This window comes from Ornithorhynchus anatinus, chromosome 12 (assembly GCF_004115215.2).
Source record: "Ornithorhynchus anatinus isolate Pmale09 chromosome 12, mOrnAna1.pri.v4, whole genome shotgun sequence".
Classification (NCBI taxonomy): domain Eukaryota; kingdom Metazoa; phylum Chordata; class Mammalia; order Monotremata; family Ornithorhynchidae; genus Ornithorhynchus; species Ornithorhynchus anatinus.
The window spans coordinates 23,481,178-23,506,731 of NC_041739.1; the positions used below are offsets into that span (position 1 = coordinate 23,481,178).

The window sequence follows — 25,554 nt, forward strand, 5'->3', positions numbered from 1 at the left end:
CCTTACTTTGCTGATTTTCTACAACCAGCCCGCACACTTTGCTCCTCTAATGCCAACCTGCTCACTGTATCTCAATCTCCTCTATCTCGCGGCAGACCTCTCGCCGTCTCGCCTCCGGCCTGCCCCGCTCTTCCTCTTCACATCCGACAATCACTCTTCCCATCTTCAAATCCTTATTGAAAGCACATCTCCTCCAAGAGGCCGTCCCCAACTAAGTTCTCATTTTCTCTTCTCCCACTCCCTTCCGTGCTGTCCCTGCATGCTTTATTCGCATTCCCTTCCGTCCCACAGCATTATGACATCTGTAATTTATTGATTTACATTAATATCTGTAGTCCTCTCTAGACTGCAAGTTCACTGTGAACAGGAATGTGTCTACCAACTGTGTTACACTCTCCCAAGCATTAAGTACAGTGCTGTGCACACAGTAAGCTCTCGATAAATAAAACTGATTGCTAAAGGAGGGTAAAAACTGCATAGAGGACAAGAGAGATGAGAGACAAGGCAAGGCAGGTGGGTGTTTTCACTTTCTAGGCCAAATTTTTCAAGTCACACATGCCGGGGGGGGGGGTCGGGGGGTGGGGAGAGAGAGAGAGAGAGAGAGAGAGAGAGAGAGATGTGACAAGGGAAGAGAGTACTTTCATTTGGAAGAGATGGGTAAAGAAATTCAATTGAGTTAATATAAGTAACAATGTTATACAGAGAAGGCAAAAGGGAGAAGAATTTATTCTGTACATAGGTGTATGTGTGTATACATACATATATGTATACATACACATACACAATTGACGATTTACAAGGTCACATCATAAACATCATAACACAAAGCGACACCGGTCATTTTCTGAGCAATTCCAACATAGCTCTAGTCGAATGTATCTTAGGAAACCATCCAATTGAATGAGCTTTGTATGACCTTAGACACATACGCAAACATAAGTAAAATACCTATTCAAAATGGACAAAGTATGGCCTGTTATTTGGCTGGAAGAGAATAAGAGCTCAGCTGGCCAGTGTGCTGTGATCAGCAGTCTTCCTCCGGAAACTAAGTCAGCGAGATAGTATATGCAGCATGTGCACAGCAACATTTGGGGCTAGAATGAGCAACTTCCAATTCTACACTGGTTGGGTGACATTTGGAAAGAGGTTGCTGGGGGGAGGGAGACATTAGAAGGCCAAAGGAACAGAGAAAGAACCTGGGAGGATTACTTGTCATGGACCTGGCTCAATCCATTACAACTGGGGCTAACTTGTTTAGAGAAAACTTCTTATTTATAAAAAATGACTCTGGAGCATTTGAAATACTTTGACCTATGATGTAATGTCCTCCAAGGAGACTTAGTAAGCAATTCTTCACTGGCAATGAAGTCACCCATCACCTTATTGAGTGCACAGGTAAGTAATAGCCTTAGATTGATTGATTGCAATGAATAATACCCACAAATCATAAACATCAGCAGGAACCTCAGAAATCCAATTCCCGGGTGTTGTTTTCTACCTGTCAGAAGCGAGGGCTCCATTTACACACCATTCGGACATCGGAAATTCTCTGCTTCTGTATTTTTCCTCCACGAATGTGCTTCACCCTCATATCTGCACTTGGATTTGCACACTTATTCACAGCCCCCTTCAGCCCCATAGCCCCTAGGGACATCACCATAATGGATTTATTTATATTAATATCTGCCTCCCCCTCTAGACTGTAAGCTTGTGGGCAGGGAATGTTTCTACCAACTCTGCTATACTGTACTTTCTCAAGAGCTTAGAACAGTGCTCTGCACACAGTAAGAGCTCAAGAAATATGATGGATTCACTGATCGGTTGTAGCTTCTGAAAGTGTTGCACCTTTGGACAGCCCCACTCTCACAGAGCTCGTCAGTCCAAGTGCTCACTGTTCTCTGGGTCTACCGGGTGAGGGAAGATGAGAGGACAGAGTGGCTGGAGACCTAAGGATCTCTCTGGAGAGCACCAAGAATGAGCCCTGACCTGAGGTTTGCTATGCAAAATGGTAATAAACCCACCACACTCTTAAGGAAATGGATCATATCTACTTACCCCATTGTACTTTCCCAAATACTTACAGTGCTCTGCACACAGTCAGTGCTCAATAAATGCCACCGACCGACTGAAATGAGTCCTCACACAGCACAGATTTCAAAGCTCCAAAGAAACTCAGAGCCATCCAAAGACGTGTAGCTAAAAAGGGACTTAAAGAGTAAAACTTCCTTTTTGCCAAAGTGGTACCAATGGCTTGGAAAAGCAAAAAGTTTGCTAGATAAAACAGAAATCTGAGCTCTCCTAATCGATCACAGTTCAGTGCTTACTGACTGCAGAGCACTGCACTAAATGCTTGGGAGAGTACGATATCAAAGAGTTGGTAGACATGTTCGCCCACTCACCAGGAGCTTAACAGTCTAGAGGGGGAGACAGACATTACATAAATTATAAAAAGCAGGCCTGCCTTTCTGTGATAGAGCTGGCCAGCTTTAAGGGCACATGGAGCTTATAGGGAATGCAAGTGGAGTGTTTCCTAAGGGGATCTCCAGGGACAGAGACTGGGTCTAATTCCCAGCTATGCATTCTTTCGCAGTATTCAGCACAGTGCAAAGCACAGAATAAGCCCTTAATGAACGCTATTACTACTCTGCTACTGGGTTGGGAATCCCAGAAACAGCAGCAGCAGGTTACAGAAGCAGAGTCACCGAGTGGATAGAGCACAGGATTGGAAGTCAGGAGATCTGGGTTCTAATCCCAGCCCCACCATTTGCCTGCTGTGTGAGCTTGGACAAGTCACTTAACTTCTCTGCGTCTCAGTGAAATGGAGATAAATACCTATTCTCCCTCCTCCTAAGGTTGTGAGCTCTGTGTGGGACAGGGATTGTAGCTGATCTGGGTTATCTGTATCTATCTTGCCACTTAGCACAGTGCTTGGCACATGATTTGCACATAACAGATACCACAATTGTTAAAAAGAGACTGGGGGGTGATACAATAAGGGAAAGACTTTGAAGAATATTGTGAGACAAAGATACTTAATGACAATGGGGTGTTTCAGCTAGGGCCCGGAAATACAGGGACGATAAAGTGACACAAACCATGGGACATGAGCAGAGGAAGAATTTGCTGGAGAAAATGGAAAAAGGAGGCCACGAAATGGGGTAACATAGCACACTGGTTCCTTGGCCCATAGTGCCTAAAGAAAAGAAACGTACAGAATTTGTCAACGTCCCCAGGACACAGTGTGGCTTAGTGGAAATGGCACAGGCTTGAGAATCAGAGGACATGGGTTCTAATCCTGACTCCGCCACTTGTCTGCTGTGTGACCTCGGGCAAGTCACTTAACTTCTCTGTGTCTCAGTTATTTCATCTGTAAAATGGGGATTAAGAGTGTGAGCCCCATGTTGGACAACCTGCCTACCCTGTAACTACCCCAATGCTTAGAACAGTGCTTGGCACATAGTAAGCGCTTAACAAATACCATTATTATTATTATTATTATTATTATTACATCTGGTTGGGGGGGACACCAAACTTTCAAGTCTCTATGGAATTGTCTGCAGCACCAATTTTATGTTATGCCATGTGGAATTTCCCCTGAGAGAATTTTCCTCTTTCTCTAGTGCTCCTCTTATTGGGCACCCTCTCTATTTATTCCACACAATAGTTAAAACTAATCAGAGGCCAAAGCCTTCTCCCTTAGGTGTGCTGTAGGATATAAAAAGTCAATCTAAAACGCCCATGAAAAAAATGGGATGAAGGGGACGACTGTAAACAGGAAGATGGCAATCCACAGCTGTCCTCCATCAGGAGGGTGGATACTCATCCAATTTTCAGCAGGTCAGATGCCCACCCACTAGTGCTGCTAACTGCTCTCCCTACTCTTCTCTCCTGTGGCCAATATCTCGCTCACAGCCTCTCCCCGCTTCCCGGAATTCCTTCCAAGACTTTGCAATTCCTCATCTTTAAAGCCCTTCTGTAATCCCATCTCCTACAGGAGATCTTCCCTGATTAATTTCTTTGAAAAGCAGCATGGCGTAATGGATAGAGCACGGGCCTGGGAGTCAGAAGGTCATGGGTTCTAATCCTGGCTCTATTTGTCTGCTGTGTGACATTGGGCACGTCACTTTCCTCTCTGTGCCTCAGTCACCTCATCTGTAAAACGGGGATTGAGACTGTGAGCCCCATGTGGGACAGCGACCGTGACCAACCTGATTAGCTGGTATCCACCCCAGAGCTTAGTGCAGTGCTTGGCACATAGTAAGTACTTAAACACCATTATTGTTATTATTAGTAGTAATAATAAAAAGAACTTGTTCACCTGTCCTATCGATGTCATTATTTGTAACCTTTTGACAAATGTACCATACCCTGACCACTTCTAGTCCTACAAGAAAGTGTCCAGCATTCTCTAATGCCAGCGGTAGCTACCCTATCCCTCAGATGTGTTTCTGGGAGATGGAGGAGAGGGAACCTCTCTGAAAGAGTTTTGCATGCACTAAAATATGCTTACGAGTGAACTCCCTTCAGCGAGAAACATCACACACATTAGTAAGGAACGCAGCTGTATTAAAACCATTTTATGGACCACTCGAATTGTCCAGCGGGAAACAGGCACAGTACAAAGAAAATCTCTTTTCCAGTCTCAACTCTTCCACGTTTTTCTTTTTGGGCCTCTCAAGGTTGGAGAGCTTTCTTTGACATTTTAGAATTGGTATGACTAGGGAGCCAGGGAATTCACTCAAGAGTTTGATTTACGACCAAAAATATCACACTCTTATGTTTCAAGCATAAGCGTGTTGTGAATTTGGCCTTGGCCGTATTAAGGCTCATAATGTCACTTTTCTGCTGAAATGCAGTGGAAGTGAGATTCCTGACTTAACTGCTCTCCATTGCCTAACTTCAGCAGGTTCCAGCTGAAAATAAATAATTAAGAGCCATTTGTTTCATATTAAATCTGAACCTGGAGTAAATTTCACCTCTGATAGACAATGTGCAAGAATCTCTGCCTGGCTTTTAGCTCCAGATCTACTTACCTTGCTTTCCTACCTCCAACACTTGTTGCTCTTTACTTCTGTGTATGCGTACTGAAATTTAAATGAATCTAGATCGTAAGCTCCTTGTGAGCAGGGAACATGTCTACCAACTCTGTTATACTGTACTCTTCCAAGCGCTCAATACAGTTCTCTGCACATAGTAAGTGCTCAAAAAATACTATTGAATGCTCGATATATGCTTGTCTTGTATACTTTAGAGTGAAATAATACACTTATTATGCACTACACATTTGAGATGTAGTATTTATCAAGAATGTGCAATTATGTAAATATAGGCCCAACTCCATCTTGGGAAGAGTTTGAAAGAATCTTTAGGTTTGCAAAAACTTTATAATAAACCACTCCACCCAATATTTACTACCCTGTCTCACATTTATCAATATCCCTAGCTGCAGAGAGCCTGGAAGGGGAATATGAGAGTTGTATGAAATTTAAATCATACATGCTCACGGACTAATTTACTTCAGACCCTGAACTTTGGGTCTCTTGGTTCATGTGGCTGACGCAACTGGTGAGCAAAGCCTGAGGTAATGAAATCAGCACCTCTTTCACACTGAAAGGAGTGAGCAGTACAGAGCGGAAAAGGCCCCGAAATAGATTCTCAAAATGTAAATCATCTAAAATCTTTTCAATAGTAATATTTTTTTGAAAAGGGTATTTATTAAGCACATACTATGTGCCAAACACTGTACTAAGTGCAGGCTTAGATAAGCCTGCAAGCTCTCTGTGAGTACAAAACATGTCTACCAACTCTATTGTATTCTACTCTCCCAGTCACTTAGTACAGTGCTCTGCATATAGTAAGCGCTCAGTAAATACCATGGATTGATTGACTGATTGCCCGTCACTTTTGCATCAGATTACTCCAAAACCCAGTGGAAAAAGACACTCACTGATTCGACGTCCAATCCACACAATCCACGGCATCGGGAATGAGGTGGTTTTTGTCCGGTCCTGTAGGGCTGCTAGACATTGCAGGTGTCGGAGACTGGGAGGAAAGGGATTCTTGACTGCCAGTGGGGGTGTCCTCCTTCGGAGATGTATAATTATCAACTAAAATAAAAAAGGGAATAAGAATTCAGAGAAATGCCCCAGAAAAACAAACCACACACCTAACAAATCACACTGCATTACTTGACTTGTCATTCAAATTACACCTTCAAATTTCATTTATAATTCAGTCTCTGACTATTTGGGACCCCTCTCTTGAAAGACTTTTTTTTTCCCCCAAGCCAGAGATTCCTAAAATAAATCATCTGGAATGCAGAGCAGGAATTACTGTCCCACAAGACAACACAGTAATCAAAATCAAATCAAAAGCAAGACCATAGCCTTGAGAGTGACCACAGTGAGTTTCTAATCTATAATCAGCAGGCATCTCTCAGCCGCGTGCTACCCCCACCGACGATTCAGAACAGAGCTGCGGCGCACTGCGGTCTGACCCCCATTTCCTGGTCTTCTCGACGGCTTTTCGGTCTACTCCCCGAGCTCCTACTGGGGGCCCAACAGATTAAAAACACTTCAAAAGCGACATCATTTTCAGAGCTGGTACAGCTGTCTCTCTCCCCACTCTGGCCTGTCCGAGGGATGAATACCTGCCTCACGACAAACGTAACTGAAAGAAGCTCCAAGGGTCTAGGCAGCTGCAGTGACTGTGGGAGGGAAAGCTTGGCTGAAAGCGAAGAAACCTTTTCAAGATGGGCGGTTTGATTTATGTGCGACGGGAACACCATTTTATTAAATACATCGAGCATCATTTATACATGTTACAAGCTTTGGAGAGGAACTCGGGAAATGGAAAACAGATTACAGTAAGATGTTTCCCCACCTATTATTTTTCTTGCTTCTTTGGCACTCCTTGCCTCAGCCATAATATCCCTGCAAGTTTCCCCTTCATAGAGCCCTTCAGGGTTCCACGGTCTCCACCAACTTCACCATCTTCAATTAAGTCAGGTAGCCGAAGAGGCAGACACACGACACCACAGCAGACACCGAGTTACCTAGCGAAGGGCTCGACATCTCACCACACAATCGCTGCAGCAACCAAAGGGACCACAGAATGGGTTTAAGCGGCTCAGGCTGCCACCTATGTCTACGATCAGGTGACGGCACCATTTTTCAGGATCTCTGAGGCTTGGACTCGGCATGAATAAAAATCCAGTAATAACAGGGTCCTTGCTTGAAGCCAGCCTTGATGGAATCAGATTCCAGTACCTACTGAGCTGAATGAAAACTCCAGGCTCGGATGTAAGATGGATCCCGAGATAATTAAACTCCAAGCTCTCTTCTACGGTCCAGCCCCAGCTCCACAGAGAGGCCATAATTGTGACCAGACCGTAGGGGGGCTGGTACATCAATCGGCCTGTCTGGCCCCCGGAAAGGACAAAATACAGGGTTCAGAAAGCTCTTGGAAATGAGAAGCTGGAGGAAGGGACTTGGGAAAAAGGCTCTCAGAAAGAGGAGAAATCTCAGGGACAAGAGCTGTGGAGAGCTCAAAATGGGGTGTGCGATAGAAAGAAAGCTTCCTATGGAGGCAGTGAGCTGGGAAAACCTGGGATTCAGTGCCCAGGGCAAAAATGGGGTGGGAAGAGGTTTCTTGAGGAAAGAAAAATGGTGGGGGGATTTTGTTGGAGGGCAAAAGGGGAAGAAGCACTGCAGGGGAAGGCAAGAAGAGGGAGAAATTATTTATGAGGGAAGAATCTACCACGATATAATCTTAACCTACCTCTGTAAGGCCCTGAGTTATCTCGGTTCACTGGAGTGCAAACAGAAATTATAATGAGACTGCCTGTAGCAAAGTCACTTTTTCCACAGCTATTCACCACAAGAGGCTTTGGCTAATTGGTACAACTCAGTCCCAGACAGAAGGGCCAATTTTCAACCAAATGAACCGCAACCCTCTGATTGGCCATTGCTATGATTTATTAGCATTTTTTTTTCTTGAACCCAGTCCAGTCTGAAACACACACTCTGGAGTAAAGGTTACATCGTTACATCCTCCTCTGCTTCATGAAGGCTCTGCCCAAGCCTTCATGGTTTTGTATCTGTTTATTTCTCCACCGAAAGGAATCGGCCTGCAGCACGGAAAACGCCTTCTTCCCTGGGCCTCTCTCCCCTACCTCCCTTCACAATTAAGCTAGATGGGCTTCCTTAAAGATTAACACCCCATAAAGTGAAAATACCGGTAAGTGGTCTAAAGTAAGTTTCCAAAAATATACCTGCAATGCAGCTGCTAATTTCGGGATATAACTTGGCCAGGAGGATCAAAATTTGATAAGCTCTGAGGTGAAGGAGGCTAACCTCAAAAATGAGTCAACGCATTCCAGCCAGATGCTGCTCATTCCGGCAGCAGCTTCTTGGCTTTGGTGGCGTGGATACCAGCAGGCACTCACCTTTAGATGCTGCATTCGCTGCCTGCAGGGCTTGACCTACCACAAGCACATGAGAAGAGACCAGGACCGACTGATTCACTGCCTCTGTTTGTAAATATAAGCCCGTCAGCACGATGAGCCTCTGGGGATGCAGACAGCGGGAGTCTAATGCAACTTTAAAAAGATGCCTTAGACTCTTGAAAAACTAGACACACCAACTTCCCATTTTATATCCCCCACTGTTCCTCTCCTCTTCAATGGGTTCCTTCCAGCATACTGATGCAGCACAGATTGTCATTTCACATATTAAATCACATCCTATTAGAAGGATTTGCCTCCTCCTGCCAAACATTAGCAATAGGAACCCATCAAGTGAAAATACCATCTGTAGAAGCATATATATTTACATAGGCAGGCCAAGCACAGAGGACTTCTCCAATCCTCCTTTCAAGCATCTGCAGCCCCCTGTTCCTTCTCTTCATATAGAAAATAATGTGAATCCTTGAACACAGCAAACAACCTTCAATAGAACTTTAGTGTCAGAGACATTAAATCAAATGGCCATAAATACTGACCTCACATTTAGTTGTCATTTGTTAAATTTTTAATCCGACTCCAACTTTCAAAACTGCCTCCTAATATTCAGACACTATTAAAAAAGAGTAAGTCTACCTTGTAATTCAAGTCTTTCTTTCTTTTTTCTTTTCTGCTATATTGGCATATATGTCTGCTATATTGTTAGACTGTACTCTCCCAAGCCCCTGTACAGTGCTCTGCACATAATAAGTGCTCAATAAATATGATTGATTGATTGTGTCAGCCACTTCATTCCTTTTCAAACAGCCAAAGGATCGTTGGGAAACAGAATAAGGAAGGTGAAAACACCTTCCAATTTGAATGACTGAAAGAGGGTGTCTTTACTCAGAATCTGTAGAGATTCTGGGACCATCCATGACCAGAAATAGCAGTATGGCATTCTCTCTTCTAAATTTTACCAGACATACTGATAATATCCACAGTTAGTGCAAAAATCCATGGTCCTTAACAAACACACAGCCTATTAACTCTCACCATATCCTCAGTTCATGGTTGAAAATGGCAGAAGGCAACAGCATCCTGCTTTCATAGTAGCCAGGTCTCAAAATTCCTACTCCTTTCCTAAACTGGAGTTTCATAGCTAGTGAACAGCCAGGTGTTTTAGGTGCTTCATTATTAATGGGAACTAACACAGGTGGATGGCAAAATGTCACCTTTTTAGAGGATTTACTGATCAAAGGGAAGGAGTAGAACTCATTTTCTCATTCCTACAGTTACCCCTAGATTGTAAACTCTACCATCGAGTCTCCCAGTTCTATTGTATTGTAATTTCTTAAGGGCTTAGTAGAGTACTCTGCATATGATGAGAACTCAATAAATAACAGTGATTGATTATCCTAAACTTTTATACTGGAATTGCTGGTAGCATGAGCCGCTAAAGGCTAGTGACTTTCAAAAAAATTTTTGCAGCCAAAGCCATAAAGCTTTCTCAGAGAGCCACGTAAAATGCTAAGGATGCCTTCCCCCTAGGAAAACAGCAATACCCTCTAAAAAACTGCATCCAAACTATACTACAGTATTATCATTATTATTATTTTGTTAAGCACTTATTATGTGTCAAGCAATGTTCTCAGCACTGGGGAAGCTACAAGTTAATCATGTTGGATACTGTCCCTCTCCCACATGGAGCTCCCAACCTGTAAGCTCGCTGTGGGCAGGGAATGCATCTGTTTATTGTTAGAGTGTACTCTCCCAAGCGTTTAAGTACAGTGCTCTGCACATAGTATGCACTCAATAAATATGACCAAATGAAGGAGGAGGAAGAACAGGTACTGAATCCCCATTTTATAGTTGAGGCATGTGAGGCACAGAGAAGTTAAGTGACTTGGCAATGTCACACAGCAGACACCTGGCGGAGCTGGGATTAGAACCCAGGTCCTCTGGCTTTCAGGCCTATGCTCTTACCACTAGGCCTATGCTGCTTCTCCAATCTCCTGCAGTTAACTTTGCTATTCAATAAACACTCACTGCCTCAGTTGCTTGCGGGGGGGAGGGACATAAAGCTGAGAGACTTCTTCCTGCCCACCCTCTTAAAACCAGTGGAGTGCCACGCGCTCCTATAACAGGAAACTGCCAAGCATCTAAAATAGTATTCTGTACAAGGGAGCCGAGTGTTATGTTAGGGACACAGCATAAGTTTTAAGATGATGTAGTCAGACTCAGGCCCAGAACTTGACTTTCATCCAAGCAGCCACAGACACTCTGACTTTCCAACCTCTCTCTCCAAACACTAGTTTATGCTGGCAACTTAAATTGCCAGAAGAACGGAAATATCTTCTTTAAATGTCACTAATCAATTCTTGGCATTCAGTATAAAGGCTGTGAATAAAGAAACTGCTCAGTGACAAAACTGAAAGGAAACCCAACAGCTATTTCTCAGTCAAGACACTCATTCTGCTTCTCCTCGATTTCCTGTGCCTGGTAAAACCCAACTTACCGATCATATCTTCAAACTGACGATGATGATGATGATGATGATATTCATTCATTCATTCATTCATTCAATAGTATTTATTGAGTGCTTACTATGTGCAGAGCACTGTACTAAGCGCTTGGGATGAACAAGTCAGCAACAGATAGAGACAGTCCCTGCCGTTTGACGGGCTTACAGTCTAATTGGGGGAGACGAACAGACAAGAACGATGGCAATAAACAGAGTCAAGGGGAAGAACATCTTGTAAAAACAATGGCAACTAAATAGAATCGAGGCGATGTACAATTCATTAACAAAATAAATAGGGTAACGAAAATATATACAGTTGAGCGGACGAGTACAGTGCCGTGGGGATGGGAAGGGAGAGGTGGAGGAGCAGAGGGAAAAGGGGAAAATGAGGCTTTAGCTGCGGAGAGGTAAAGGGGGGATGGCAGAGGGAGTAGAGGGGGAAGAGGAGCTCAGTCTGGGAAGGCCTCTTGGAGGAGGTGATTTTTAAGTAAGGTTTTGAAGAGGGAAAGAGAATCAGTTTGGCGGAGGTGAGGAGGGAGGGCGTTCCAGGACCGCGGGAGGACGTGACCCAGGGGTCGACGGCGGGATAGGCGAGACCGAGGGACGGTGAGGAGGTGGGCGGCAGAGGAGCGGAGCGCGCGGGGTGGGCGGTAGAAAGAGAGAAGGGAGGAGAGGTAGGAAGGGGCAAGGTGACGGAGAGCCTCGAAGCCCAGAGTGAGGAGTTTTTGTTTGGAGCGGAGGTCGATAGGCAACCACTGGAGTTGTTTAAGAAGGGGAGTGACATGCCCAGATCGTTTCTGCAGGAAGATGAGCCGGGCAGCGGAGTGAAGAATACACCGGAGCGGGGCGAGAGAGGAGGAAGGGAGGTCAGAGAGAAGGCTGACACGGTAGTCTAGCCGGGATATAACGAGAGCCCGTAATAGTAAGGTAGCCGTTTGGGTGGAGAGGAAAGGGCGGATCTTGGCGATATTGTAGAGGTGAAACCGGCAGGTCTTGGTAACGGATAGGATGTGTGGGGTGAACGAGAGGGACGAGTCAAGGATGACACCGAGATTGCGGGCCCGAGAGACGGGAAGGATGGTCGTGCCATCCACGGTGATAGAGAAGTCTGGGAGAGGACCGGGTTTGGGAGGGAAGATGAGGAGCTCAGTCTTGCTCATGTTGAGTTTTAGGTGGCGGGCCGACATCCAGGTGGAGACGTCCCGGAGGCGGGAGGAGATGCGAGCCTGAAGGGAGGGGGAGAGGACAGGGGCGGAGATGTAGATCTGCGTGTCATCTGCGTAGAGATGGTAGTCAAAGCCCTGAGAGCGGATGAGTTCACCGAGGGAGTGAGTGTAAATGGAGAACAGAAGAGGGCCAAGAACTGACCCTTGAGGAACTCTAACAGTTAAAGGATGGGAGGGGGAGGAGGCTCCAGCGAAGGAGACCGAGAATGATCGGCCAGAGAGGTAAGAGGAGAACCGGGAGAGGACAGAGTCCGTGAAGCCGAGGTGAGATAAGGTATGGAGGAGGAGGGGATGGTCGACAGTGTCAAAGGCAGCAGAGAGGTCAAGGAGGATCAGAATGGAGTAGGAGCCATTGGATTTGGCAAGAAGGAGGTCATGGGTGACCTTAGAGAGAGCAGTCTCGGTAGAGTGGAGGGGACGGAAGCCAGATCGGAGGGGGTCTAGGAGAGAATGGGAGTTAAGGAATTCTAAGCATCGATTGTAGACGACTCGTTCTAGGATTTTGGAAAGGAAGGGTAGTAGGGAGATAGGACGATAACTGGAGGGGGAAGTGGGGTCAAGAGCGGGTTTTTTTAGGATGGGGGAGACGTGGGCATGTTTGAAGGCAGAGGGGAAGGAGCCCTTGGAGACTGAGTGGTTAAAAATAGAAGTTAAGGAAGGGAGGAGGGCAGGGGCGATGGTTTTAAGAAGGTGAGAGGGAATGGGGTCCGAGGCGCAGGTGGAGGGGGTGGCACTTGCGAGGAGGGAGGAGATCTCCTCTGAGGATACTGCAGGGAAGGATGGGAAAGTAGGGGAGGGGGTCGGTGGGGGGGAGGGGAGAGGCGGAGGGGTGACTTTGGGGAGCTCAGACGTGATCGTGTTGATTTTCGTGAGGAAATAGGTGGCCAGATCATTGGGGGTGAGAGATGGGGATTAGTATAGGATAACTATACTAATGATGATAATAATTAGTCTGTGACCCCTATTTGGGACAGGGACTATACCCAACCTAATTGACTTGTATCTACCTCAGGACGTAGAACAGTATTTGACAAATAGTAAGCATTTAACAAATACCATAAAACAACAAACAATAATAATAAATTATGGTATTTGTTAAGCACTTACTCTGTGCCAAGCACTGTTCTAAGCATCAGGGTACGTACAAGTTAAGCAGGTTGGATGCAGCTCCTGTCCCACATGGGGCTCACACTCCCCATTTTACAGATGAGGTAACAGAGGCCCAGAGAAATTAAGCCAATTGGCCAAGGTCACACTGCACACATGTGGCAGAGTCGGGAACAGAACCCAGGTCCTTCTGACTTCCACGCACATGCTCTATCCACTAAGCCACACTGCTTCTCTAGGAAAGGACTGGCCAACCTTAACCCATCAGGCTTTGGCCCAAACACCAGCTCCCTCCATGCGATTCCCAGGCTCCTTCAGCTACCAACTCTAGCCTACCATCACTATGCCCACATTCATCACAGACATCGCAGAGTTGCACGTAGCTATTCTAGCTCAGCCACCTCTCCTCAATGCCTTTAATCGCTCTACCTTCCTCTGAGGAGCAAAGGTACCATAGAGGAAGAAGAGAGAGGTGGAGGGGGGTTTGGGTGAAAATGGTCCAAGACTTGGGAGCGGGAGTCTAGAAAATTACATCTGTGGCCAGGAAACACATCTACCAACTCTGTCGTACTGTACTCTCTCAAGTGCTTAGTAGAGTGCTCTGCACACTGTTAGTGCTCAATAAATACCTTTGATTGATTGTGTGGAAACTCTAGTTCCTCTGGAAGGCTCACAGAGGCCTCGGGCCCATTCCCTTCCCTGCCCCACCCAAGGAGGCCCCCACGGATTAGCCGCAACCAAAAATGGTAGTTGGGGCCTCCTCTAAGGCTTGATCTTACCTATAATTTCTGTTTACTACCCTCTCTCTGGGTATTAACACCAAATGAAATGATGATCAAGATGAAAACTACCATCACCTACAGCAGATCAATCAAAGATATTTACTGAACATCCACTGTGCTCACTGAACTAAGTGCTTGAGACAGTATCCTACCACAGAGTTGGTAGCCACATTCCCAGACCACAAAGAGCTTAAGATCAATCAATCAATGGTATTTATTAAGCATTTACTAAATGCAGAGCACTGTACTAAGCGCTTGAAGTCTGGAAGAGGAGGCAGAGGCTAAAATCAGTTACAGATATATTTACATAAATGCTGTCTAGGACTAAAGGTGGGGTGAATATCAAGTGCTTAAAGGGGACAGATCCAATGATCAGATGAGAGGCCTTCTGCAGCCACCAATGGTTTTGGGGCTGGTTATTTTTTTTAATTCACCCCGCCTTCTCTGAAATAACTTTATTTTGTTATGGAGAGTGCCGTTACTAGGACCCACCGGGAGCGTTCAAAGAATATTTACATTTGGAAAAGTCTAGAATCTTTCATCTCCCTTCAGCCTGACATCAGAAGAAAAACGAAAGAAATTAACACCGACCCTGCCCATTAAGGAGAGGAAGCTAATTACGTTTCTCGGCAGTGGAAGGTGTACTGGGAGGGAGATTATAATTACCAAGTAGAAGGAAAAGTCCCGGTGTCCCACTTACCCCAACTGATAGTTACTTTGGCTGTTAGGACTGCCAGGCTGGAGAGAGGTTGGGGTGAAAGACAGGGCCCAGATCCTTTCATCCAAGCTTGCCCTCTTGAAACCGACAAACATTATGAAGCTAATCAACAAATAGATTAAAGACAATCAGTTGGATGAAACTAATTTGCCTGAGTAATAAAATTCCTTGATTTGAAATCTGGTCTAGGAGACAGTTACTTGATCCTAGGAGACAGTTACTTCCTTCTTTTGAAAACTGCTGAACTCAATATCTTTACATAGAAACTCGCCACAGGACTACGTACCCAAAACAGACAAACACATACCCAGTCCATAAACCAGGAAAATGCTGATTATGAACCTATATCACAGCAATGAAGGAAAAGGAAAACAGGAATAACCTGACAGACTTTAAATCAAGCAGGAGGAAGTTTGAAAGAAACACACAGTGCGTAGTATTTAAGCCATTCTCCACTGATGGCAGAAAAACAAGACATTGGTGAATAGACAGCAAAACCGAATGAACAAGCAATATGGGAACGGTTGGAAGAGAGAGTGTGGGAATTAGTTGTGTTACAATGTCACTTTACGTTAAAGGGAAGCCCATAATATAAAGTACAGACCAGATCAGGAAGACAGTGGGAGCTAATATGCATTATGTGACAACACAGTATTACAAGCTGAGGAATCACCCTCACCTTCCAAGCTTAAGGGAAAGTTGGAAATTCAACTAAGAAATGAAGGGGATCAGTTAAATTTCATTGTTGGTACAAGTCAAAGCAAACGGTCTTACATTGAAAAGTGGAATTCTTATCTTATGATCACAGTCAGAGGGCAGGCAGGAAGAGAGACTCTACTTAGGGTTGTAAGATTTCAGCTTTTGCATAAACAAACACAAACAAAAGCATCCACTGGCCACCTTCTCCATAGTCTGATCAATTCTGCCCCACATCATCCTGAAACAGCATGTCACACTTTGGGAAGATACCAAGCCACGCGTCATTTCTCCAAATGAGGTTGGGAGAAGATGTCTGATGGAACTGAGGAAAAGAGCAGAAAGCATTCCTTCTGCCAACCTAGAGTGAAGGGCTCATATTACACTAAGTGCAGGAGATGAAGGGGAAAATGTTCAAATATAATAAAAAGGAAGGATATTTTTCTTAATTATATAGTCAAGATACACTTAAAAAACCTGAACAAACAGACCCGAAGTGAGAAAAGAGTACACAGGAATGCACTATCAGTTTTTAGTGTGGTGGTAACTTGCAAGTTCACGTAAACAAAATCAGGATAAAATGTGGCGTCACAAATATAAAACATTACAAATCCTTCTGCATTAAGGAACATTGAATTATCATTACATTTAGCATCACCGGTACTGACAAATTTCATTAGTAGCATTTCCCCAGTGATACTAAAAAACAAATGCTAAAAGCATATTTGTACCAAACAGAATTTCTCACGTTCCCTGCAATGTCTTTGCACTGCTTATAGTGGGAAGCAAAATTCCACTGGTCAATTCCTCTCCTGTTCTTTCGATTTGTTTTGTTTGGAACTGCATTTAGAGACAAAACCAATCTTAGCAGCTATAGTAACAAACTACTCTCACTAAAAGGAATTCCTTGCAATGGTTCGTCAGAGAGGAGAGTCATTATTCTACCCACAATCAAAACCTTACTAAAATCACATCTCCTACAAGAGGCCTTCCTTACCTAATCTCTCATCTCCTCAATCTATTTTCCCTCTCTACTGCCTCGCCTATGGATTTCAGTCCATAGCCCCTAAGCACTTGGAAACTCACCCCACAGAACTTAGATACATGGTCTTATACTCGGTTACTTCTCTGCAGCGTGACCTAGGGCAAATCACTTCACTTCTCTGTGCCTCAATCTCCTCACCTGCAAAATGGGGATTCAGTATGTTCCACCTCCAATTTACACTGTGATTCCCATGTGGGATCTGATTATCTTGTATCTAATGCAGCGCTTAATACAGTGCTGGGCACATAGTAAGCGCTTAACAAAAAACACAGTTATCATTATTATTATCTCCCCTGCCTGCAATTTATTTTAGTGTCTGTCTTCCCTAACTAGATTGAGAGCTACTTGAGGGCAGGATCATGTCTAACTCGACTGTACTCTCTCAAGCTCTTCTAATTCCAGTTCTGACACTTGTCTGTTACACGATCTTGAGTGTCTCTCTTTCCTCGCTGGTGCCTCAGTTTCTCATCTGTACAATGGGGATTAAATACCTGTTCTCACTCCCTACTTAGACTGTGAACCCCATATGGGACAGAGATTGTTTCTGACCCGATTGTAATGCATCTACCCCGGGGCTTTGGCGCAGTGCTTGGCACATTGAAGGTGCTTAAAAATACAACAATTATTATGATTATTATTGTGCCTCTTGACTGTAAAAGAAGCAGCGTGGTTCAGTGGAAAGAGCCCGGGCTTAGGAGTCAGAGGTCATGGGTTCTAATCCCGGCTCCGCCACCTGTCAGCTATGTGACTTTGGGCAAGTCACTTCACTTCTCGGTGCCTCAGCTAACATCTGTAAAATGGGAATTCAGACTGTGAGCCTCATGTGGGACAACCTGATTACCCTGTATCTACCCCAGCGCTTAGAACAGTGTTCGGCACATAGTAAGCGCTTATATACCAACATTATTATTATTATTACTATTATTAAATTCCCTCTAGATTAAGCTCATTGTGGACAGCAAAGGTGTCTCCCAACTCTGTTATATTGTACTCTCCCAGGCACATAGGACAGTGTTCTGCACAAAGTAAGCACCAAACAATTACAACTGATTGGCTGAGGTCTCCAGACCAAGTCTCGTCCTTCGACTCCATTAAGTTACGGTTAGGACAACATAGTTTCATTCTGGTTCTTGTTATTTTTCAAACACTGTGGGAAGCATTATCCACAACTATTATCCTCTCACAAACACTTAGTAGCACTCTACACATTGTAAAAGATCAAAAAAATAACATTGATGATGATGATAAAACCCCAGATGGCATTTTCTAGTCCTTTTCCAACTTGATTTCAAGACATAAGACAAACTGGGTCTGGGCATGTGACAGTTACATATAAATTCTTCAAATTAAAATGAGAGGGGATCATTGTTAAGAAGTAATTACGTTTGAGTGACGGGTCTACTTTTTTTCTTTTTTTGGCACAAGGAGGGCCCCTTGTCCAGTTTGGAATTTGGAGTACTGGCAATTCAAGTGGGTGCCAGCTTCAGTGTGGGTTGACCATCCCTGGGCAAGCTGACCAGACAACATTCTTTTCTAATTTAACAGGCCTTGCGTATAGGGCCGGGTTCAGACGTAGGGCCATACAGAGGCAGGGAAAAATTTTCCACCCCATTTCCTCCGAAATGATGCCTCAACGACAAACTGTGCCGGTTAATGTTAATGTTAATGTTGGTATTTGTTAAGCGCTTACTATGTGCCGAGCACTGTTCTAAGCGCTGGGGTAGACATAGGGGAATTAGGTTGTCCCACGTGGGGCTCACAGTCTTAATCCCCATTTTACAGATTAGACAGAGAAGTTAAGTGACTTGCCCACAGTCACACAGCCGACAAGTGGCAGAGCTGGGATTCGAACCCATGAGCCCTGGCTCCAAAGCCCATGCTCTTTCCACTGAGCCACGCTGCTTCTCCAGCTTAAGCTGGGTACTGCCAACTAGCTGCTAGATACTATCAATAACAATAATGATAATAATAACACTTGTTAAGCACTTACTATGTGCCCAGCACTGTTCAAAGCATGAAGATAGATTCAAGTTAATGAGGTTGGACATAGTCCCTTATCCCAGAGTAAGAGGGCGTAGGATTTAATCCCCATTTTCCAGATGTGAACTGAAGGGCAGAGAAGTTAAGTAACCTGCCCAAGGTCACAAAGCAGACATGTGGCAGATCCGGATTAGAACCCAGGCCCTCTGAGTCCCAGAACTGTGCTCTTTCCACTATACCACCCTGCTTCTGCTTCAAAATAAACTTGATTCATTTGCAAAATATGGAAAGGTGGGGATATTGCTGAAATCTTAGCAGCTGAAAATTCAACAATAACAAATTTAAACTTAGACCTGAATTCAGTCTTATTTCCTCTTTCAGTCCTATCTGAACCAGCAAATTCTTTAAGGCAGCAAATATCATTTTTGAATATTTTGCAATACTTGTAAGACACCTATATATAATAAGCCAAGAAAATTAATATGCTATAAAAACCTGTTAGAGTTAACCTTTATCAAAATACTTGAGTTATGAGAGACTTCTTTAGCATAACTGGTCTACCAATATTCACTTCAGTTACCCTATTTCTTGTTGTTATAAGTTCTGCATGCTGTGGGGAAAAATAATGACCAACAGAAAAAATGTTTTCATATTCAAAACTGGCTCAGACTCTGTGTTTTCAATCCACAGAGAGGATCTTATAGCCGGTTATCTCTCTGGAGCAGCTGATGGTTAAAGGCTTGTTTCCTCTTTCCTAATGACTTCCTGATCTGCTTGACACTCCTTCATTAAACATGCTCAAAATATTTTCCAGTGCTTGGTACTGCTCCGTCTCTAGGAGTTTCACACTTGTTGACAGTAGCCCATTTTCTCCAACAGGATCATCTGGCGACAAACTAAACTTCTTATACACTAAATCTTTGACGGAGAATCGCAAGACTCGGGGGATTAAACAGCCATCCAATCCTTTTCATCGAACCCCAACAAGCCCCCAACCTAATATATGTGTTTGTGACTGGATGTAATTTGTCCCGGATTTTGCTGATCTAAGGTTTGGCCAATGCTCCCATCCTCACACAGGCCACTAAATAAAGGCAGAGGGAGGGAATAACTTTGTGAGTGATTTCCCATGGAATGGCAACACACAATAGACACCATTTCTCAAAGGAAGTTATAACACATGGGTTAAAGATCCAAGAAACCAGCAACACCTGGAGCGGGTCCTTACCACCCTTCTTTCCTGCCCGATGAGAAAAACAAGGCAAACAAAACCATAAAACAATCCGGGAGAGCTAATTGTTTGAGACCTTTTGGACTGCTGAGGTGACCGCATAATTAAGCCTCTGAAACACATATGCAAGGCCCAGTTGGCAAGAATGGATTCTTATGCACTTTCATGAAGCAACTGTTTTTATGTATTCGGGCCTGCTGAGAGACCATCACAGTCTATAGTGTCAAATAGCTTTTTTGCAATGTTTTCCTCAATGCCCCACCTTATTTCAAAGCACTGTTAACTACTTTGCCTTCTCCCCACAGACAATAGTTTTATTTCCCAATCTGTTTTCATCATACAGCCTCTGCCACTCTGCCCAGCACTGTGAAATACTATTGTATGAAAATCGGTTACAGAATCTATAAAAGTCATCTTTTCCCTTGGGAACAACGGTCACTATTGGGATCGCTCAAATTATAGCTTCGGACAGTGAAAACCCTGGGGGAAAAGAACAGTGTTTTTTTCAAAACATTCTGCCGCCACGTGTTTTTTCTGCTTCATTTTAAAGTCTGTCCAGTTTTTTCAGCCTTGTGACTTTAGCAATGGATCAAAAACAAATCTTCTTCTGCCGTGGTAAGAAGGACAGAAGCAGTCACAGCCCGGGGCCTTCACAAAATGGAGAATGTTAGGAAGGCAGGGAGGCGGCGACTGGGGCCGTGACCGTCAGACTCTGAGCTCTCAGGAGTCCACGCTCTGTTCCTCTAGCCCTATCATGCTATTGCTTTTTTTATTTTTAATTTCTGTTTTTGTCCTTGTCTTTTACGTTGAGTGCTTTTATTGTTTCATCTTTCCTTCTGTGTTCGCCATCAGTCCCCTTTCCCCACTTTTATTCTTAGACTGTGGCTCCATGAGGACCAGGGGCAGTTATTAATTCCCATCTGGGTGGACTGCCCCAGCATTTGGTACAGTCCTTTGCACACAGTAGGTGCTTAATAAATTCGGTAACTACTGCCCTTTTAACTCTAGCACTGGCTTTTATATTAAGAAGTAGCATAGCTTCATGGAAAGACCACAGGCCTAGGATTCAGGACACCTGATTTTGAATCCTGACTATACCATTTGTCTGGATACGTGGCCTTGGGCAAGACATTTAACTTATCCATGCTTCAATTTCTTCATCTGCAAAATAGGGATTCAACACCCTTATTCCTTCCACCTTAGACCATAAGCTCCATGTGGGATCGATACTGGGTCTGATTTGATTGAATTGTATCTACCCCAGGGCTTGGCATATTGTAAATGCAAAAATACCACAAATTTTATTATTATTACTATGTGCTCTGTGCCTTGATTTCTTCACTCATCCAAAAGAGGAAACCATATGGAGTCATCTTACAGAGCTGTTTATCAAAGGTTCATTAAAAAAAGGTAATTTGCAAAACAGTATCATTGGTATTTACTGGGCACAAACTGTGAGAGGGGCACTGTACTAAGCACTGGAGAGACTACAATATATAAGTGATACAGGTGATCCCTGCCCACAAGGAGTTTACAAAAATACACAAGGTAAATCACTTAGAAAAGAATGGAGTGAGATGACATTACAGCCTTTCCTCCGTTGTGTTTATCATGTTATCTACACCACCGCTTGACACATAGTAAGCAGTGAATTACCATAATTATTCCTTTAAAATCAAAGGTTTTATGGCTATTACCTGAAAAATAAGATACTCCTAGGGTGTCCCTACCAGGTAAATGATGATTCAAGGAGTGTATTCTCATGGACAGTGGCCTCCTGCCCACATTCTTATCATGTTACCATATCAATTTGATGGATGCTCTTGAACTATTCCACGACTTTTCCACATCCTCCCCCTAGCCTGGAACTGTCTCCCTTCATATACATTAGATCACCACTATGCCTACTTTCAAAGCATTATTAAGATCACATCTCCTCCAAGAGGCCTTCCCCAACTTAACCCTCTTTTCCCCACTTCCCTTTCTCTTCTGCATTGTTCATGTCCTAGGATCTGTGACCTGTGAATTTAACAATTTTGCCCCACATCCAACCCCACCGGATTTACGAACATATCTTTAAGTTATATATTACAAGTTATGTATTATATTAATGTCTATCTCTTCCTCTAGACTGTAAGCTTGTTGCAGGCAGGGACCATGTCTGATAACTCTGTTGTACTGTACCCTCCCAAGGGCTTAGTACAGTGGTCTGCACATAGTAAGTGCTCAATAAATACCACTGATAATTATGGCATAGCCACCGTGAGACATTTTTGCTGTCATATTGCTGGAGCAACAATTGGTTATTGGATACCTTCAGCACCAAACATGCATCTAAATCAGGCGGGCATCTTCAACTCCCCAACACGCATCTAATCCAATTTGATCCTGAAAGTACCTTTTTATCTTTTTTTTTTATTACAAGAGGGTTTTTTTGTTTGTTTCCTTAAATGATTCCAAGGCTGGTAAATCAGTTTAAGACGTAACCTGGTCTAGTCAATTTTGATCCTTAATTAGTAATTCTGGTGAAAATTTGCTGCATTTTTACCAGTAGAGGCTGAAATAATGACCAGTAAAATTAGGGGATTACATATAAATTATCATTACTTATGATGTCCCCGATCCCCATTATCCTGGTTTGCTGAGAGTTGCCTATAAGATGACATTAATTTATAGAACACTTTAGCTTTGTTTTAAGGAAATCTTTGACTAAAACAGCAACGTTTCATCTCCCTAGTGAACTGGGAAGTACAGCAGACGGGCTGAGTTCTTTTGCAGACATTTCATAGAGCCAAGCTGTCTAGGTCGGCTGTGTTGGAGTAATTTGTAAGTTACTTTGTTGTAGTCACGGGGCATCTTTGGATCTTCACTGTCAAGTGCCAACTGAAGGCGGTTGATTAATCGGCCACTTACTAAATTCTGAACAAGACTATAGGATTTAATCCTCCCTCCACTGCCTACTCCTACAAGCATCTTTCTCTTCCACAGCAAAATGAAGTCAGAGATTTATTTTCAGGGCTTTTTATGTAACGAGTTAATAAATAAATGAAAATCCAGAGTGGGGAAGAAAGTGGGCTGCTTAGAAAAACGAGGTATTACTTTCCATTTTAAAAAGACATTGGTGGGATTGCTAAGAATGAGAGAGCAAAAGCGGTCTCCACAAAAACACTTTGGAAGGAGAACAGTCACGTGGGATCACATCTCTTACCTTGGCCATCCTACCACCAGCACCACTGATACATGCACCAGGACAAGGGCTCTCCCTTGGAATCCTTCCATTCAAGAAGGCCAAGGCAACATCAACCCCAACAGACGCAGAGTGCATATATGGTAGCAATATTCTCCAGAGCGGTGAATGGCACCTTATCCTCTGATCTAGGTGGTTTCAGCATGAATTTTAGTCCCTCTCCAATTTTGTCAGGCATGTGTAATTTCCCAGGTCACACATCTCTCCCCAGAAAAGAAAATCCAATTGTCTTTTCAAACACCAACCACAGGAATCAAAAGTCCTGAATTTAAGACTTCTGTTTCTCACCTGATTTGTGACCTACTCCTATATCTCTCTCCCTGAAAAGAAATCAAAACACAAGATGGAAAACTACAATCCTGATATTCGGCACCGTTGTTTGGCTGCCAAGTTTCGGGAACATAATTAACATCTTACCATCCTCCAGCTCAAGACAAAGATTGTATACAGCCACGGGTCTCTTATTTCGCTGTCCTTGCCTCTTTGATTGCCTCGGTGGTGCATTTGGAGGAGATATTGACATAGAGGTTGGCTCAGAGAGCGTGGCATCAGGCAGGGTTCGGAAAATCTGCAGTCAAGAACACAATGGACATTAATAATTTAGCATGATCGGCAACCTGTGTAATGCAACTATAAACCATTATCAAATAACTTTTGTTTTGGAGTTCATTCAAGGAAGGCAAGAGAAGCAAAATCCATTCCCTCGCATTTGGGAAGCCTGCTGTGGGTCTTAACATTTTTTTTATTTTTTTGGACAAGAGTGCTGAAAAAAAATTCCATTTGAAATTAAATAGCAAGCAAAAGCATTATCTATGCATTCATTAACTCTCCACTATCCCAAGATCTAATCCCAATGGCTAGTTAATCTTGCCAGCAAAATAATACCCACAAAAATGAAATATGCTAGGTTTGTGTATTGGTTTGTAAGCAACCAAAAATGAATAGTCTCCATTCTATTGAAGATGATATTTATGCCAGAACTTCCCTTTCAATTTTCAAACATGCAAACAGAAACATTCCAAATCACACAGACTTGTTCAACTGACGTGTGCACTTGCCAATCACCTTTTGGATACACAAATAAAGTTTTATAAATTAACCAGCAAATGAACTTCACAGGCTTTAACAACTTGCTCATTAAAGGTAAGAACAACAAGAATAAATTTCTCTTTTAAAGCCCCTAGGAGATTAGCACCTAATGCATTCTCAGATGTCATTTTCTGGACATCACAAAACTAATTAAAATTGTTGCTTATTAGTGAGCTTTATCGTTGTGGTGAAAAAAAGTCTGTGATATTGAGATGGATGGTACACAAAGGGGATGAAAATGGAACATCCTTGGCTTGAGGAATCAGAATTCTGTTGCTTTCTGTCATATGAAACCTTACAGCGAACAGCCTTGAAACTCCTTCGGTATTCAATGAAGAACGTCATGTAATCGAGTACAAACAGCACAACAGGTAATATAATTCAGAGAGTTTGCCATTCCTCAGATGTTATAAAAGAAGCCAAGTATCCTCAAGCATTTCATAAATGATATCAACACAATAAAAGCCTAAGGAGACTTGTTCCTATCACAAAGTTACAGTGACGCATTCAAACAGGGAGGAAGAACCAACCTATGTAGTCAGAAAGCAACATTCATACACTCTATATGCAACAGTACATAATAGGGATGTCACTCTGAAAGTTTTATTATGAAAAGCCCAAAGTCATTTCAAATAATGCCAGATACGCTAATGATTTTTAAATATTATTTATGTGCAATTTAGTGGTCTATAGTACCATACTGCCCCCTTATGTGCAAATGCCACAAGAGGAGTTTAAACCGCTGTGGAAAATTATTCACTTATGAAAAATTAATCTCTTGCTCCTTCGCTAACCCCTTAATCCAAGGATTTTGTGTTAGAATATAGCTCCCGACTAATCAGTGTTTTATTTATCTGTTTTAAAAATCCTTTCTCCTAAAACTCGTCTACAGCTGTATTTATTCTTTCCAACTAATCTATCTTTGATCATGGGAATGGATGGAAAGAAATAATTAAGAAAGGTGTTGTGCAGGAAAGCAGAAGGGGAAGACAAGAAGGAAGTGAAAACAGGATGTTGTGGAAGAGAGTCTGGCTGACAGCATCATTCCATGGTTTTGGGGAAAAAAAAACACCTCTTTGGGAATTTATATTTGTCCTCTTCAAATATGGCAATATGACCCGATCCCATTACTGCAATAAGAAATTAAATCATTCACAGAGCTATCACCCAAAATAAAATTAGTGGGAAACAATACTAAAAGAATGGGTATTGGATAAAGGCAGAGGCCTTTTCTACCTTCTCTCCCACTGGGATTTGATATCAAGACTACCAGGCTAGGTTTTCCCAAGGTTCCTCCACTGAAAGTAGTCTAGTTCTTTTTCCAACCCAGCTGATGGATGATGCAGCGTGGTTTAGTGGAAAGAGCACGGACTTGAGAATCAGAGGTCGTGGGTTCTAATCACACCACTGATCAGATGTGTGATCTTGCGCAAGTCACTTAACTTCTCTGTGCCTCAGTTACCTCATCT

The 25,554-nt window shown here is 43.3% G+C and overlaps 1 protein-coding gene across 1 annotated transcript in view; it reads right to left on the minus strand.

Annotated features, from left to right (window-relative positions):
• The window catches only part of ARHGAP10 (Rho GTPase activating protein 10), a 233,620-nt gene that overhangs the window by 19,645 nt on the left and 188,421 nt on the right, over positions 1-25,554 (minus strand). The window contains exons 19-20 of the mRNA XM_029077118.2: positions 23,414-23,564; positions 5,948-6,107 (exon numbers count right to left, since the gene is read on the minus strand). Of these exons, the coding sequence (XP_028932951.1) occupies positions 5,948-6,107; positions 23,414-23,564 (311 nt within the window). The remainder of the gene's footprint in view (positions 1-5,947; positions 6,108-23,413; positions 23,565-25,554) is intronic.